This window comes from Cnephaeus nilssonii, assembly GCF_951640355.1.
Source record: "Cnephaeus nilssonii genome assembly, chromosome: 3".
NCBI classification, from domain to species: Eukaryota; Metazoa; Chordata; class Mammalia; order Chiroptera; family Vespertilionidae; genus Cnephaeus; species Cnephaeus nilssonii.
The window spans coordinates 45,144,625-45,159,181 of NC_137074.1; the positions used below are offsets into that span (position 1 = coordinate 45,144,625).

The 14,557-nt window shown below is 46.0% G+C and overlaps 1 protein-coding gene across 1 annotated transcript; it reads right to left on the minus strand.

Moving 5' to 3' along the window:
* Positions 1-504: 504 nt before the first annotated feature.
* RTP2 (receptor transporter protein 2) lies at positions 505-3,846 on the minus strand (the record flags this gene model as incomplete). Its single annotated transcript, XM_079767313.1, has 2 exons — positions 505-1,018; positions 3,683-3,846. 2 exons carry the CDS (start codon positions 3,844-3,846, stop codon positions 505-507), a joined length of 678 nt encoding a protein of 225 aa, XP_079623439.1.
* Between the last annotated feature and the right edge of the window lie 10,711 nt (positions 3,847-14,557).

Sequence of the window (14,557 nt, forward strand, 5' to 3'; positions counted from 1 at the left end):
AATGAAGACACTCAGCCACACTGTCACCTGAAGATCCCTAGGCTGGGCAAAGACACACTGAATATTGATTGAAGATGCATTGGGTGGGGCCACTGACCTCTCCAAGGGGAACCATGGCAAGATGGTCAGAAGCAGCTGAAGACGAGCTTGAGAGTGAGGTAGGGACAAGACAGAACATAAAGGGGTCCTAATGGGGTGTGGAATATGGACATAAATTAGAAGACAGGGTAGAGATGGAGCTGGAAAGAGACGATCCCTCCCTGTGGATTTAGTACTCTTTTTCCCTTTCCCCATCACTGTACATTTTAATAAAAGTATCTCCTAGACTAGAGAAAACCTCTCATTCTGCAAACTTCCTAGCGGCAGCTTGCCCTAATAAACGGAGGTCCAGGAAAGTAACTGAGTTGTCCGGCGTCATCTATTGAATCTGTAGCAGAATCGGGACCAGGACCGTGTCCCCCTTCTTCCCCCGCAAGCACCATCCTCCCGCCCCAGCCAGGTCCACTAAAGGAAGACAGAGCCTCGGAAGGAGACCTGCAGGTAGACAATGAGCAGGCAGAGAGAGGCCCAGAAGAGGCACCAGCGGAGAGAGAAGAAGCTGTAGCCCAAGCCCTCCTGAGGCACAGGCTTAGAGGCACCAGAGAAGGTGTAGGTCGCCTCCTCCTCCAGCAGCTTCTGGCTGGGCTTCCAGTGCACGATGCCCTCCTGGCAGGCCTCGCAGAACTCACTGCGATGCGGCCCGCTGTCTGGGCGGCTGGCCACGTGGATGCGGTACTGGCCGCCGTCCTCATCGTAGCACTGCTCACGCAGGCTGGTGATGAGGTTGTCCACCAGGCTCTCGATGTTCTCCTCCAGCATGCTGGACTCCTCCTGCCGCGCCGTGCCGCACTCGTAGCACAGCTGCTTGAAGACGCGCATGCGCACTGAACCCATCCTCTGGGCCCGGTCCAGGTGCATGTGGAAGAGGATGACCACGTGGGGCGACTGCCAGGTGTGCCAGCACCAGGAGCAGTGGAACCTGGGAGGATGGGAGAGAGGGATGAAGATGGGTCTCTCTCCTAGCGGCAGCTTGCCCTGGACAAATCCAGAAAGGAAGGGCCCTGTGTGCCTGGGCCTGTAGGTAGAAGCAGAGTGTTTACAGCGCCCCCTCCCCTCCCCCCGCCCCGGGTTCCTCAGCGCTCCAGGTAGGCTCCCCATGAGACTGGAGCAGCCCAGTCACCTGCGCGCCCTCTAGTGGACCCAGCTTTCCCTAAGCTTGATGCACTCATGACATGCACCTGGATGCTGCACAGTGGTTATACTCCCCTAATCTGGGCCTTATTTCTCATTTGTGAAATTCAGGGTGACGGTGTCCAATAAGGAGGGTCAGACCTCCTGTGATTCTGATAGGGAGATGACCAGCACGTATCACTCACGCAGCCTGCCTGCTCCAGGGAGAAGAGGAGACTCCTCTAACCGTGTCAAGCACAGACCACCAAGAATCCACCGGATGGACGGGTGGAGGGATAATAGGCCAGCAGGAAGAGCAGAGTTTGGTCCCTGCTCCTTCACAAAGAACACTCTCTGTCCCTTGACAAATCACCCCTAGGTCCCACTCCACCCTGCAGTAGAGAATGGGAAAGTGGATCCTGCTCGGCCTCCTCCCCACATACATGCATACATAAACACTCACCATGTTGTCTATCCTGGGCTCCCTGGAGTCCCAGCCTCAGGAAACATGGCGAGAAGTGGCCTGGGCCTCATCTAGCCTAGCCCAACTCCATCAACCCCCGCCCAATGCACTCATTACCTCCAGGAAATTTCCTTCTATCCCTGGGATTAACCTCTACCAGGCCCATGTCCCAAAGGCTTTACAGGCAGGCAAGGGTCTATTGGGCTAAATCTTCCCTCATTATTGGCCCTCTCTGGACCCCCTGTATGTTGGTCCTGAAGGACCTCTGATGAGGGACTCAATTCAATCCAACAGATACCACCAAGCGCCACATAGCCCAGGCTGTGGAGTAGAGGTGATGCCAAGCCTGCCCCTGACCCCTTCAGCCCACAGACCACAAAGCACAGATCAGTACCTATCACCGCCCAAGCAGGATTGGCAGAGGGAAAAGCCCAGGTGGTCCTGAGCCAGAAGGGCCCTTACCTCCATGCTGGCCAGAGCTATGGGACATCAGGATTTATATGTCCCAAGGCTTAGAGGTAGAGTGAGCCTATGCACAGAATAGGACAGAGCAGTAGTTCCCCACCCCTGCCTGAGGCCAGCTGGGAGACACAGGTCACTAGCTTACAATAGGACCAGCTGATCCTTGAGGCAAGGAGCTCAGCCCTTAAACTCCTGAGTCATTGTGCCCAAGTTTCCAGTCCCTTCCACCAGCCAGCTCAGAGGCTTCATGTTCTCAGCCTACTCCTTCTACACTTTCTTAAATCAAACTAATCCAGAGTTGTTTCCTCTCCCTCAAGCCAGACCTCAGATCTTAATCCCAAAATACCAGATCTAGCAGAAGGGGACCTTAAGGATCATTAGCCTTTCATTTTACTGAAATGAAACAGAAGCACTGAGAGAAAGAAAAACACAGCCAGGACCCAGCACATAACAGGTGTCCAATAAATGTCTCTTGAATTGATTTGAATTGAAATGATCAGCCAACCTCTGTCTCTGTCAAAGACAGGTTCACTCTTACAGGTCTTGGAGCAAGAATACAAATGTAAGCTCCCCACCCACAGCCTGCCTCCTGTTCCCACCCTCCACATCATGCTGCCCCTGAAGGACTTCATATATAAACATGTCTGAACATCCAGCCTGTGTGTCCACATCCCTAGAACACAGCCACCTGTTGGCCTCCTGTCTTTGAATTGATGGACCCAGGGAAGAGGCCTGCTCAGACCCCAGAGATGAGCTTGAGGCAGCTTGGGCAGGGAATTCTGTGGTCCCAATCTCAAATCAAGGTATAGAAGAGGGAGAGGCATGTGGGTTTCAGATGGACATGTCTCCTTGGTCCATGGGAGAAACAGGGCTCCTGTAAAGTATGCAATCCTAGGCCCTACAGACCTAAGGGAAGTCCTACCCAAAGCTAAGTCTTTTTGTGACAGATCGATAAATAATAGAGTTGGAAGGCACTTAATTGGTCATTAAGGCCAACCCCCTGCTTTTGCAAATATGAACACTGAGACCCAGACAGGGAAAGTGACCTGCCCAAGTGTACAGAGTTAACTGTAGAGCCAGTTTCTAGAACATAGAAAGTGGCTAATGAATGTTTTTGTATTCAAATAAAATTGGATTGACCTGACTGGACAGACCTAGGACTAGAGCACAGACTCCCTGTCCCTAAGCTAAGGCTTTCTCTGGTGACCTCATGGCCTCCTCCCCTCAGTTCCCACCACTCTTTAAGAGATTATGAAAGTAAGAAAACACTTAAAATGTCAGAGATTGCGGGGGCATTAAAGATATTACAGCTCTTCAATTACCATGGAAAACAGAGACCCAAAGACAGAACACAACCTGCAGGGCCACCCGGGAGTCAGTGGTCCTGCTGGGATTAGAACCAAGGCCTCTTTCACCTACCCAGCATTCCTTCTCTGCCCCTACCCTGACCTGACACCAAGATGTGGCTCCACACATCTCTCTGCCTCCACCTGGAAGGTGCCCAGGGCTGTGCTCCAGGGACTGCCTCCCTCCTTTCTGGCCTCTCACCTGCCTGAGGCATGCTGCTCCAGGTACTGCTTCCAGCCAGGGGCCAGCTCATTGGGCTTGAGGTTGGGGTCTATGATGAGCTCCCAGCTGTCGGCAGGCTTCGCTACCTCCATCTTCTCATAGAAGACTTTCTTCCACTCACAAGTGGTCAGGCTGGTAGACATGGCCCTGTGGGCAGGGTCGGGAGTTTGAGCTCCACCTGAGTGAGAACACAGAAGGAGCCCAGGTAGGTTCAGAGACGTTCAGTCTCTGTGGTCTGAAAATCTGCATCACCGGGACCAGAAGGAAACAGGACCCAGCAACCTCCTTTGTCACCCTGGGAGCCTGTTGCCATGGCAGCTGGGTGAGGCGCCAAAAGCCAGGGCTGGGGAGGAGAGAAGTCTCAAGAGAGAGGTCCAGGGCCCTGAGCTGAGCTTGGTAAGCAGAGCTGGGTGTTGATACTAACTAACTGAAGCAAGCAGAGTGAGAGGCTCAGCTCAGACCAAACTCACCTCGGCCTCCAGGGACCTCCAGGAGGCAAAGACAATTCAGCGGCCCTCCTTCATCATCCTTCCAGGCATTCTCCACATCATGTGCTATGGCAACTATGTCACCCTAGGGAGCCAAGAAGAAACAGGGATGGAGAGATGCAGAGCCTGCAGCTCCCACATCCCAGGTTTGCTTGGACCATCATTTGCCTTGTGTCAGGCATTAACTGCTTGACCTGTGTGCAGACCAAAGCAGGGATTAATTTCCTTTCATCCAGATCAGGAAATTGAAGTTTATACAGCTCTGGGTAGCTCAACCAACACTCAGATCCAGGCCTTCCAAAATGAAGTTCATTTGTTCATTTATTACAGTACTGTTGAGCTCCTAATGCATAGGGGCTGAGAAAGAAGTGACAAGGTCCTTTTACTTGGGGAGATCTCAGACCAGTTAGTGAGGTGGAATGCAATTTAACCTGCTGTGAAAAGCACAGCAATAACATTTTAGATTCATAGAGCCATAGAATTGTTAAAACTCATATTTGGTTCCTGGTCCCAGGCCGCACTGAGGCAGCTGCTGGAGGAACACATTTGTTCTGTGTTGCAGGGTCCTGCAGCCTGTGCTGCTGTTACAAGAGGCCAGGCAATAGGAGCCCAGAACTCCCCAATGCCCAATTTAAAGACTTTAGGGACTAGGAGGGAACTTGCCCCCACATTTGCATAATCCAAATGAAGGCAGAATCCCAAGAGGGAGGGAGGGAGCCTCAGTTGGGAAAAGGCCAGTCTATCTGGCAACTAATTCCAAGTCTGCTCCAATATCTGTGTGGACTTAAGATTTGGTTACTTCCCTCTATGGACTTCGTTCCTCTCACCTGCACAGGGGATGCTGTGCTACATGGCATCCAAGGCTTCCTTTACCTGTAATCATCATATGGCTCTTTAACCTGGAAATTGGTCCCCAGACATGTGGAGGCACACAGAGTGCAGGTCATGCAGAATTGAAAAGGGTTGCTAGGAAACAGAAGGGCAGTTTTCACTGTTGCATTCCAGCTGTGGCACTTGCACCCAAGTGGTTTTTGCATGGGGTGAAGTCGGGGACAAGACCATTGGATTTTTCTCTGGGAATGGAGAAATTAGGTTTGGGCTGAAGACCTCAGAAAAGACAAAACTGTGTCTTAGAGCCCTTGACTGAGAGCTCTAGAAAGGATCTTTATTTTTTTAAAAAATCCGATTTCTTCATTGAATTCTCTACCTCTTAATCTAACTCTCCTGACATTGAATTATGACATCTGAAGTTCAGAAATGGGAAATGAGTTGGCCAAGGCCTCAGAACTGGGCTGCTCACCCCTCATGGGGGCACTCTCAGCAGTCAGCTTCCAGCCCAAGTGAGATGGGGGACCCTTAATTCTGAGGAATAGAATGAACTGAGGAGCTTATGGCCCAGCTTAGAGGCACCTGCTAGGAATAAATCTCTGAGAAATACTGTTCCATCATTCCCAGAAAAAATTGACAAAGAAAACAAAACAGAAAAATACAGAAGGTGAGATTTGTCAGGGTTTATCTGTTTGTCTTTGCCCAAATGATGCAATCCCCCTTAGGCCTAGTATCAGGTTTAATTTAGAATGGGAGCCCTCTAAGCAGAAACTAATATAATTCATCTTTCTGTACAACAGTCCTGTTTTCTCTAAAGAAACAAACTTGCTTGTGAAACAATCAATGAACACAGTTACTACCTCAGTTTTCTGCAAATGTCACTGGGTTGCTCCAGAAGCCACAACTTAAGCACTCACTAAGGTATAAATGTGTCCAGCTGTAGCCACATCACACTCTGGCAGGTTTGTTATATATTGCTGCCATATTTTTTAATCTATATGACACTTTTTAAAATAAAAGAATGTTTATTCATTTATAAAATCAAATACTATGAACTTACATTCTGCAAACAAAATTAGCAAAGGAGAGAGGGATAAAAGAATTAAACCCCTCTTCAATTTGGAATGTGGGTTAATAAACACTTTTGTAAAATGTCCATTACTTAAATGTTACTTATTAGAATAATACAGAGAATGTAAATGTGGAGCCTAAAATGTAAAAGTAATGAAGGGTTGGGAGGGGGTGAGATAAGTAGATATAACCTGGGGGATTTTGAAAACAATATGTACTCTTACCACAGAGATTTCAATCCATGGTCTTGAGGTGGTGTATACAGTACTACCTCAACCCACTCAAGTCCTGAGAAAAAACAGCCATTGTTACTGAAGAGAATATATTTTCCCACAAGCATCTTGGGGCAAAAAATAAAAAATAAAAAAAAAATAGTCTTTTCAAGTTTATCAATTGAAGGAGTTTACAAGTAGCGTCACTGTAGCACAAGATCGATCTGTAGCCCCAGCATATAGATGCTTCTCAAAACAGTGGTTGGCATGTCTGATATGTCTGAGTGAAGTAGAATTTTATTTAAAAATTAGATATCCTCATCCAGCCAGCATGGCTCAGTGGTTGAGCATCGACCTATGAACCAGGAGGTCACAGGTCACAGTTTGATTCCCCATCAGGGCACATGCCTGGTTGCAGGCTCAATCCCCAGTAGGGGGTGTGCAGGAGGCAGCCAGTCAATGATTCTTTCTCATCATTGATGTTTCTATCTCTCTCCTCCCTTCTCTCTGAAATCAATTAAAAAATATTTTTAAATAATTAGATATCCTCTTTGAGGCTAGATTTGGGTAGATCCAGGGTTTTCCCTCTTTCTGATAACAAGCAGTTGTGTTAACTTGATAGCACCAGGAAGAATAGTTTTCTAGACCTGTGACTATAAGCCTGATTCCAAGAAGCTATGAACAGCAGGGCGCCCCTTCCATCCCACTGTGCACACACATTACATGGCTCCTGTGTTATTGGAATTTCACTTAACATGAGTTGTGAAGGACATACTCAGAAAGCTCTATTTTGACCTAATGATGGGGGACCCATCATAAATTCACACTGATATTTTCCAATGGTGTTTTAACATTGCCTTATTGCGAAACTATTTGGGGGAAATTGCCCTTAGAAGCTTTATTGTCAATATAAACTCATTAAAAACATTTAATATTCAAATTTTGAGTATTGATTTGCTTACCAGGTTACAAACTATTTATTTCTCCATTTCTCATGACACTTGATCCAGTAGATCTCAAGTGGCAGTGCACAACAGAGCTTTTTATGGAGTTGTTTTGGATAGAGTAAAGGTGCTTCCCATTCCTTCTGCAGAGAGGTCTGGATTTGCAAGAAGCTAGAAGTAATCAGAACCTAAAGCTAAGGCCCATTATTGACATGCAAATCTGATCAGATTGAAGCTTAAAACAATTCCGTGATTCCACATTCCCTCTAAAACAGAATCTTAACTCTTTGCATAACATTTAAAAACCCTTCATAATCCAGGTCCCACACATCTCTCAGGCCTCACCTGTTATTACTCTTCTCTGATGGAGATGTACTAAATGATAGGGAATTTAAATTGTCGGTAAAGCTTCTATGGGCCATTTTCGCCAATGGGGGTTCATGAACTAGATCCACTGATACTTCTAAGTCTGCACTAGTTCATCAGCATTTGTCACATGAACAGACATCCACAGGATACCTTCATCAGAGTGCCTTAAATCTCCTAGCTGGTTTTTAAAAGATGATATAGGAGGACAGGAAAATCTCAACCTGGATGTATGCTAGTAGGCAGGGGAAAAAAGGAGTTTGAAAATAATTTACACTAGGGAGTAAAATCTGTGATGATAAAGTAGACATGTAGGTACAAGAGGCATAAGACTTACTTAATCTGTGTCTCTCCATGCAAACAATGAAGCAAAGTCCAAGAAGGTGAGGAAACCTTAAGGTTAGTCCAGAATGGTTTCAATGTCCAGGGGACCTATTGATGGAAACTGGTCAGAGTACTACACCAAACTCATGGGTAATCACAATTTCCACATGGGAGTCCAGGTCATTCTTCCAAGAGACTTTATATGATGCAAGAAACAGCAGAAGCTGCAACCCAGTTCTTGTAGCACCAGGATCTGGGCAAAGAAACAACAGATTATTTCCTTATCTTAAAAACTTGTTGGGAAGAAAATTATAATAAACCTTAATTATAATGAAAGTTAATAGTGATAGATGCTTACTTTGTATCATGAGTATTTCTAACTAGATGGCATAAATTAATTCATTTAAGCACATAAGAACTCAATGAGCTCAATACTATAACTATTCTCCCCTTTTTACATATAAGTAAGCTGAGGCACAGAAAGGCAAAGTAATTTATTCAGGTTGGCATAGTTAGTAAGTGACAGTTCCAGGATCTGTACCCAAACAATCTGGCTCACCGACTACATGCAATTATCCACCAAACTCATTATAAAACTTCAAACAAAAGTATATTAACAAATAAATGGAAGTTCCACTTTCTTTTTACCCTAGCTCTCTCTGACCTTCATTTTTTGGCCAAGTTATTGGTAAAATTTTAGAATTTACTTGATAATAAAATGTATTTCATAAAAAATAAATTGTGATTTTTTGTTTGTTTTTTAAAATATATTTTATGATTTTTTTACAGAGAGGAAGGGAGAGTGATAGAGAGTTAGAAACATCGATGAGAGAAACATCGATCAGCTGCCTCCTGCACACCCACTACTGGGAATGTGCCCTCAACCAAGGTACATGCCCTTGACCAGAATCAAACCTGGGATCCTTCAGTCCGCAGGCCAACGCTCTATCCACTGAACCAAACTGGTCAGGGCAAATTATGATTTTTTTTAAAATCTCTATAACTCTTTAAAATGTTACATACCATCAAATTTTTTCCAGTTTGGTACGTGATGATTTATGAGACACAGAGTCTTGTTTGTGAGTCTGTGTTAGCTCCTGAGCGCCCCTGCTGACACCAGCATCAGCACCTCAGCAGCAACGTCCTGCTGGGCCCGCCTGCTGCACAGGCACATCATTATAACACTGCCTCTGTGTGAAAATCACTACCCAAAGGAGAAAACTTTATTAAAAATTGATAAAGTGGTTCATTTGTGAAGTGAGGCCATGCTTTGGCAACTTAGGATTCTCTCTAAATGTGAATCCAGTAAAAATCAGAGTGCCTTTGGAAATATGTCTGAGTTTTTGACTTGGGGGATTCCTGAAGTCTAGGAAATATTCTCTGGAACTGTCAAAGGTCGACTCTGTTGGCTTACAGGTCTCTGTAGAGAGCCAGGAGAATTAGGTTCTCATCTCAAATTTGTATTCACCCAGATCAATCGCTTTCATTTCCTGGGTGTTGATTTTCTATTTGCAAATTTCAAAAGTGCTGATCTCGACAGCCCCGTTCACTGCTGCGGTTTTGGTGTCTGAGGGCACCATGAAAAGGAAAGTGCTCTCAGCGACACACACAGACATCCATCCCCTAGACTGTGTCTGCATACCTCTGTACCGGTTTTGGCTTACTTTTGCTTTCAGTGTCCCACAGCTTCTTTTGGCTTTGCTGTACTTACAGATCCAAGAGGATGGAGGCAGTGCCCACTGCAGGGTCTGTTTTTAGTCCATTCGCAAACAGTTATTGACTCCCTGTTCGGGCCAAGAGTCGGGTGAGGCTCTGAGGCTGTTGGGATGACCAATACACGGTCCCTGCCCTCCTGGACTCAATCGAGGGCAGCGTAGTGTTGCCATTGTTTACAGCCTTGAAACAATCACACCTTCACTGCACGACATCCTATCCGTCAACTCTTGGCTGATTCTCTTGCTCCAACTCCTGCCCTCTTCTTCGTCACCCACAGTTGTCCAGAGGTAAAGTTTTCATCAATTTAAAGACAAATGGAATTTTTCTAGTTCCCCTTTTATTATTGATGTTTAACTTAATTGTGTTGTCTTGAGAGAATGTAGTCTGTATAGTTTCAATCACTTGACATTTTCTGAGGCTACAGTTGTTCTTTATTATCCTTTTCTGTATTTAGTTTTTAAACATTTATATTGAATCTATTTAGAGAGATACTATACTATCATAATTAAAGCCTCAGATTCTAGAACCAGATCTGGATTTTAAGCTCACCTGTGCCAGTTACAGGCTTCTGAATTACACAGATGAAGAACAAATTAGTGGTTGCCAGGGATTGGTGATGAAGGGAGGGGGAGAGGATGGCTATGAAGGGGTAGCTTGAGGGAGTTTTCTGGGAAGGGGATAGTTGTGTATCTTGGTTGTGATAGTGGCTCTATGAATGTAAACACACACACCACACACACACAAATGGGTACATGTAAAACTGGTGAAATCTGAATAAGATTTGTGGATTATATCAACTGCATCAACTTCCTGGCCTTTTTTTTTTTTAAGTATGTTTTTATTGATCTTCCGAGAGACAGAAAGGAAGAAGAATAGAGAGATAGAAACATCAATGAGAGAGAAGCATCATCAATTGGCTGCCTCCTGCACACCCTCTACAGGGGATCAAGCCTGCAACCTGAACATGTGCCTTGACCGGGAATTGAACTGGTGACCTCTTGGTTCCTGGGTCGACACTCAACCACTGAGCCACACCACTTCCTGGCTTTGATATTGTGTTATAATTATGTAAGATGTTACCCCTAGTGGAAACTGGTCAGGGAAGGATACACAAGACCTCTCTGTACTATTTTTGTAATTTCCTGAGAACCTATAATTACTTAAAAATAAAAAGGTGTTTTTTTGTTGTTTGTTTTTTTTTTTAAAAAAAAAAGATCCTGGAACATTGTGAGCATTCAATCAATGTTACTTAGTATTATTTTGTCATAGCTCTCTTTCAAGTTTTTCTGCATTTAATATATATTAATTTTGAAAGTACATAAACAGCCATACATGTTATTTTTTTAAAAACATTGTACCTCAACAAAGTTACTGTTAAATATATAGGAACTTTGGGCCCCTTGTGCACTGTTATGTTAGTTTTTGATAACTAGTGTCATTTTGTATGCCCCCTTTGAGTTGTGATAATAATCTGGAAGCAGGTATAAGGAAGCCCCAAATCCTGGGTCTGGGAATGTTGGTCAGCTGGATGCAGGAAACTCTGGAAAGAGTAGATGAGAAATTGCCTCCAGCATTTAGAATTCTCTGGTTTTGATGAGTGATTTCTATTCCCAGAACTCCTAGTGAGAGCAATCACCCATCGTGTCTCCCAGTTACTTACTTAGGCAAGAAAAGCCACTATCGCAGTTTCCAGAGGGGCCTTTGAGACCATCCTGTGCAGCCTTTCATTTATAGTCAGAAACTGAAGGCCAGGGAAAGGAAGCTTCCTGCCCAAGGCCAGTTACCTTGAATCCAGGCCAGAGCTATTTGTCCTGGATCTCACTGTGGGGCCCTGGCCAACAGTGATTGGATGATGCCTCCCCCGAACAACTACTCAGGGTCACTGAGTATGATCAGGAGAGGAAAGCTCAGGGGGCACCCCTCCTCCCTGCAGACATGGAAGGGGAGCAGAGAGGTGCCTATGGTGCAGCCAGCCCACACCTGGTACCAGGCATCCGGAGCTCAGGGCAACACTGTGACATAGATGGCAGCTGTAGGATATGCCCTGGAGGCTTCCTCTCTACATTCAGAATTTGAGATTTTTAAAAATATATATGTTTTTAATGATTTTGAGAGAGAGGAAGGGAGAGGGATAGAGAGTTAGCAACATCAGTGAGAAACACCATTGATTGGCTGCCTCCTGCATACCCCCTTCTGGGGATTAAGCCCGCAACCCTGGCTTGTGCTCTGACCTGGAATCTAACCGGTGACCTTTTGGTTCCTGGGTTGACGCTCAACCACTGAGCCACACTGGCCAGGCAGAATTTGAGATTTTGACTGAAAGAGAATCTCAGTTCTGAAATCCTAAACTTTCTTCATAGACTATGTTGCTCAGTTTAAAAGCTGTGTCCTGGGTGCATGAAGATAGGGGCATCTTTTTGTTCAGTCATCCGGGCTATTTGAGCTCCTCACTGCAAGTCATTCCCATCCCTGCCACTCACTAGCCCTGCATGCCTAGCCTCTCCACTCTGAATCTGTTTCTTCCTCCAGGAAGTGAGATTTTCACTCCCTTAACTGGCAAGATTGTGGTTCCAATTAGGTGAGCTCTTGGCAGTGAAAACCACTGTTGACTGTAACGTCAGTTACACTTGTTACCCTCATCTCACAAGCTCCTGCCTCCCTCCAGGGTTCTCTTCTGGATTGGCCTATTTTGCCTGAGAATTGAGAAATGACCCCCCTCGTTTCCAAGGAGATCTGCAAACCTGAAACTCAAAGGAATGACTTCTAGAGTGGAAATTTACACACCCAAGTAGGTCTCAGAAGGAGAGGTTTTGGTGCTAGAGGGCCTCAAATCACATCCCATAAAGCCACTAGCCAATTCCATTGGATGGCTTCACCAAGATGAAGAAGAGGGTTATAGGAAGGGAGCAGGCACGAAGGCATAAAAGGCCAACTAGAAAAAACAACAACAACAAAACAGCACTGACCCCATTTACACCACCTTGCTTCCCTGGAATCAGATACTAGTAAAGCGGCACCTTAGCCATCACTGCTTGGCCTACCCTGCCACCTTGTGGCCGTATCCTAGACTGCATGAGGAGAACTGCCTCCTAAAACCTAGGTGCCAGAGGAGCAATAAAACCAAGTGGAACCCTAAAGCACACACTCACTTTCAGTGCTTCTTTCAACAAACCTGTACAGATGGTTTCCAGGATGAGGAAATTCATGGACGGTTGATATTGAAGGACTTCCTGGTTAGGGATGGTGGGGCAGAGTCGGAGAAAAAGGACATGCTGAGTGGCAGTGTGGTGTGTACGAAGACACTGGTATGTTTGGGAAAGGATGCATTTCTCCATGTGACTTAATGTTAGGAAACACCAGGTAGAAGTAGTGGCAGCAGGGACAAAGTACAAAGAAGAGGTGAGGATGGTGCCACTTTCTGAGAGCATGTCACCAGCCCCCCTCCCTCAAACAATTTCTGTCATAGGTTGAATTGTACATCCCCCAAAAATTCATATGTTGAAGTCCTAACCCCCATACCTGAGAGTATGACCTGATTTGGAAATAGGGTGGTTGTAGGTGAAGATGAGGTCATCAGGGCAGGCTCTACTCCAATTTGATTGGGATCCATCAAAAAGGGGGACATTTGGACACACAGGGAGAACACCGTGTGAAGATGCAGACAGAGATCAAGGTGATGCTTCTACAAGCGAAGGATTGTGAGCAAGCCACCAGAAGCTAGGGGAGAAGACTGAAATAGGATTCTTCCTCACAGCCCTCAGGAGGAACTAAAGGTGGACACCTTGATCTAACTTCTGGCCTTTAGAACTGTGAGAGAATACATTTCTGTTGTCGGAGTCACTCCACTGGTCGCAGCCCTAGCAAACCAAACCACCTGCAGAGAGATGGCTCCCATCAGCCAAGTCAAGGAGGGCCGCTCTGTCTTGACAGAAGAGGCACTGCAGCTCCACAGAAGGGAAGGGAAACCCTTGAAAGCCCTGAGAAGGTTTCTGCCTGGTAAATCCTCAAAAAACAACTTGCCCTTCTGAGCACGCCCCTCACAAAGCCCCTGAATCCTCAGGAATGCCATTTATCAGCTGTAATGTTGTAACTCTGTGTTTCTTTGAGATCCTGCTTCCATATTTGTCCATGTTTGGTTTTCCCCACTTGACTGCCCACACCTTGAAGAATGGGACAATGTTACAAGCCAAACTGGGAGTCAGGAGACCTCTTCCAAAGTTCTTGGTGTGACCTTTTACGAGTGTCCCTTTCCCCTCTAGCATGGTTTCTTCACTTGTAGAATAGAATCATAATCATTAAGGCCCCCCCCCCCGAGTTGTAATATTTGGCTCTGACCCTAAGCCTGCTTGTTACTCACTAACCTGCCTGCTTGATGTGCAAAAGGCAGGGAGAGCTCCAGGGAGCTCATCTCTGAGAAGTGCTGAGAAGTCTGTCATTGCTGTTGCATGAGTCAGACTCACTTACTAAGAGGTTAACCCTGGGGCTTAGGGAGTACTATAATAGTTCAGACCTCCAAGATCCCTGGGTCCCCTTCCCAGACTGCAAAGCCCTCCTGCCTCAGCACCTGTATTTCTAGAATGCCACTTCCTTAGGAATCACTGAGGCTTTCTTCTCCTTCACTGAAGGTGCATGGCCCTGGACACTGGATCATGTACGCTCACAGGGGCCTGGGCTCCTGTATGCCTCTTAGAAGCTTCCTGCAGTTGCTTTGGGGCTTGGAGGAGCATTGTCTTTCCAGGTGGTTACAGTATTTGGGGTAGAGCACTTTTTGGGTCTTACCTGGGAGGGATCACAGCATACCTCAGCCTTTACTATCAAGAGCCTAGACTCAATTTAAGAGTATATAAGGGTCTTCCCAGTGGCAGACACCCCAGAGACCTGGACACCTGAGTAAACTGTGCTGTT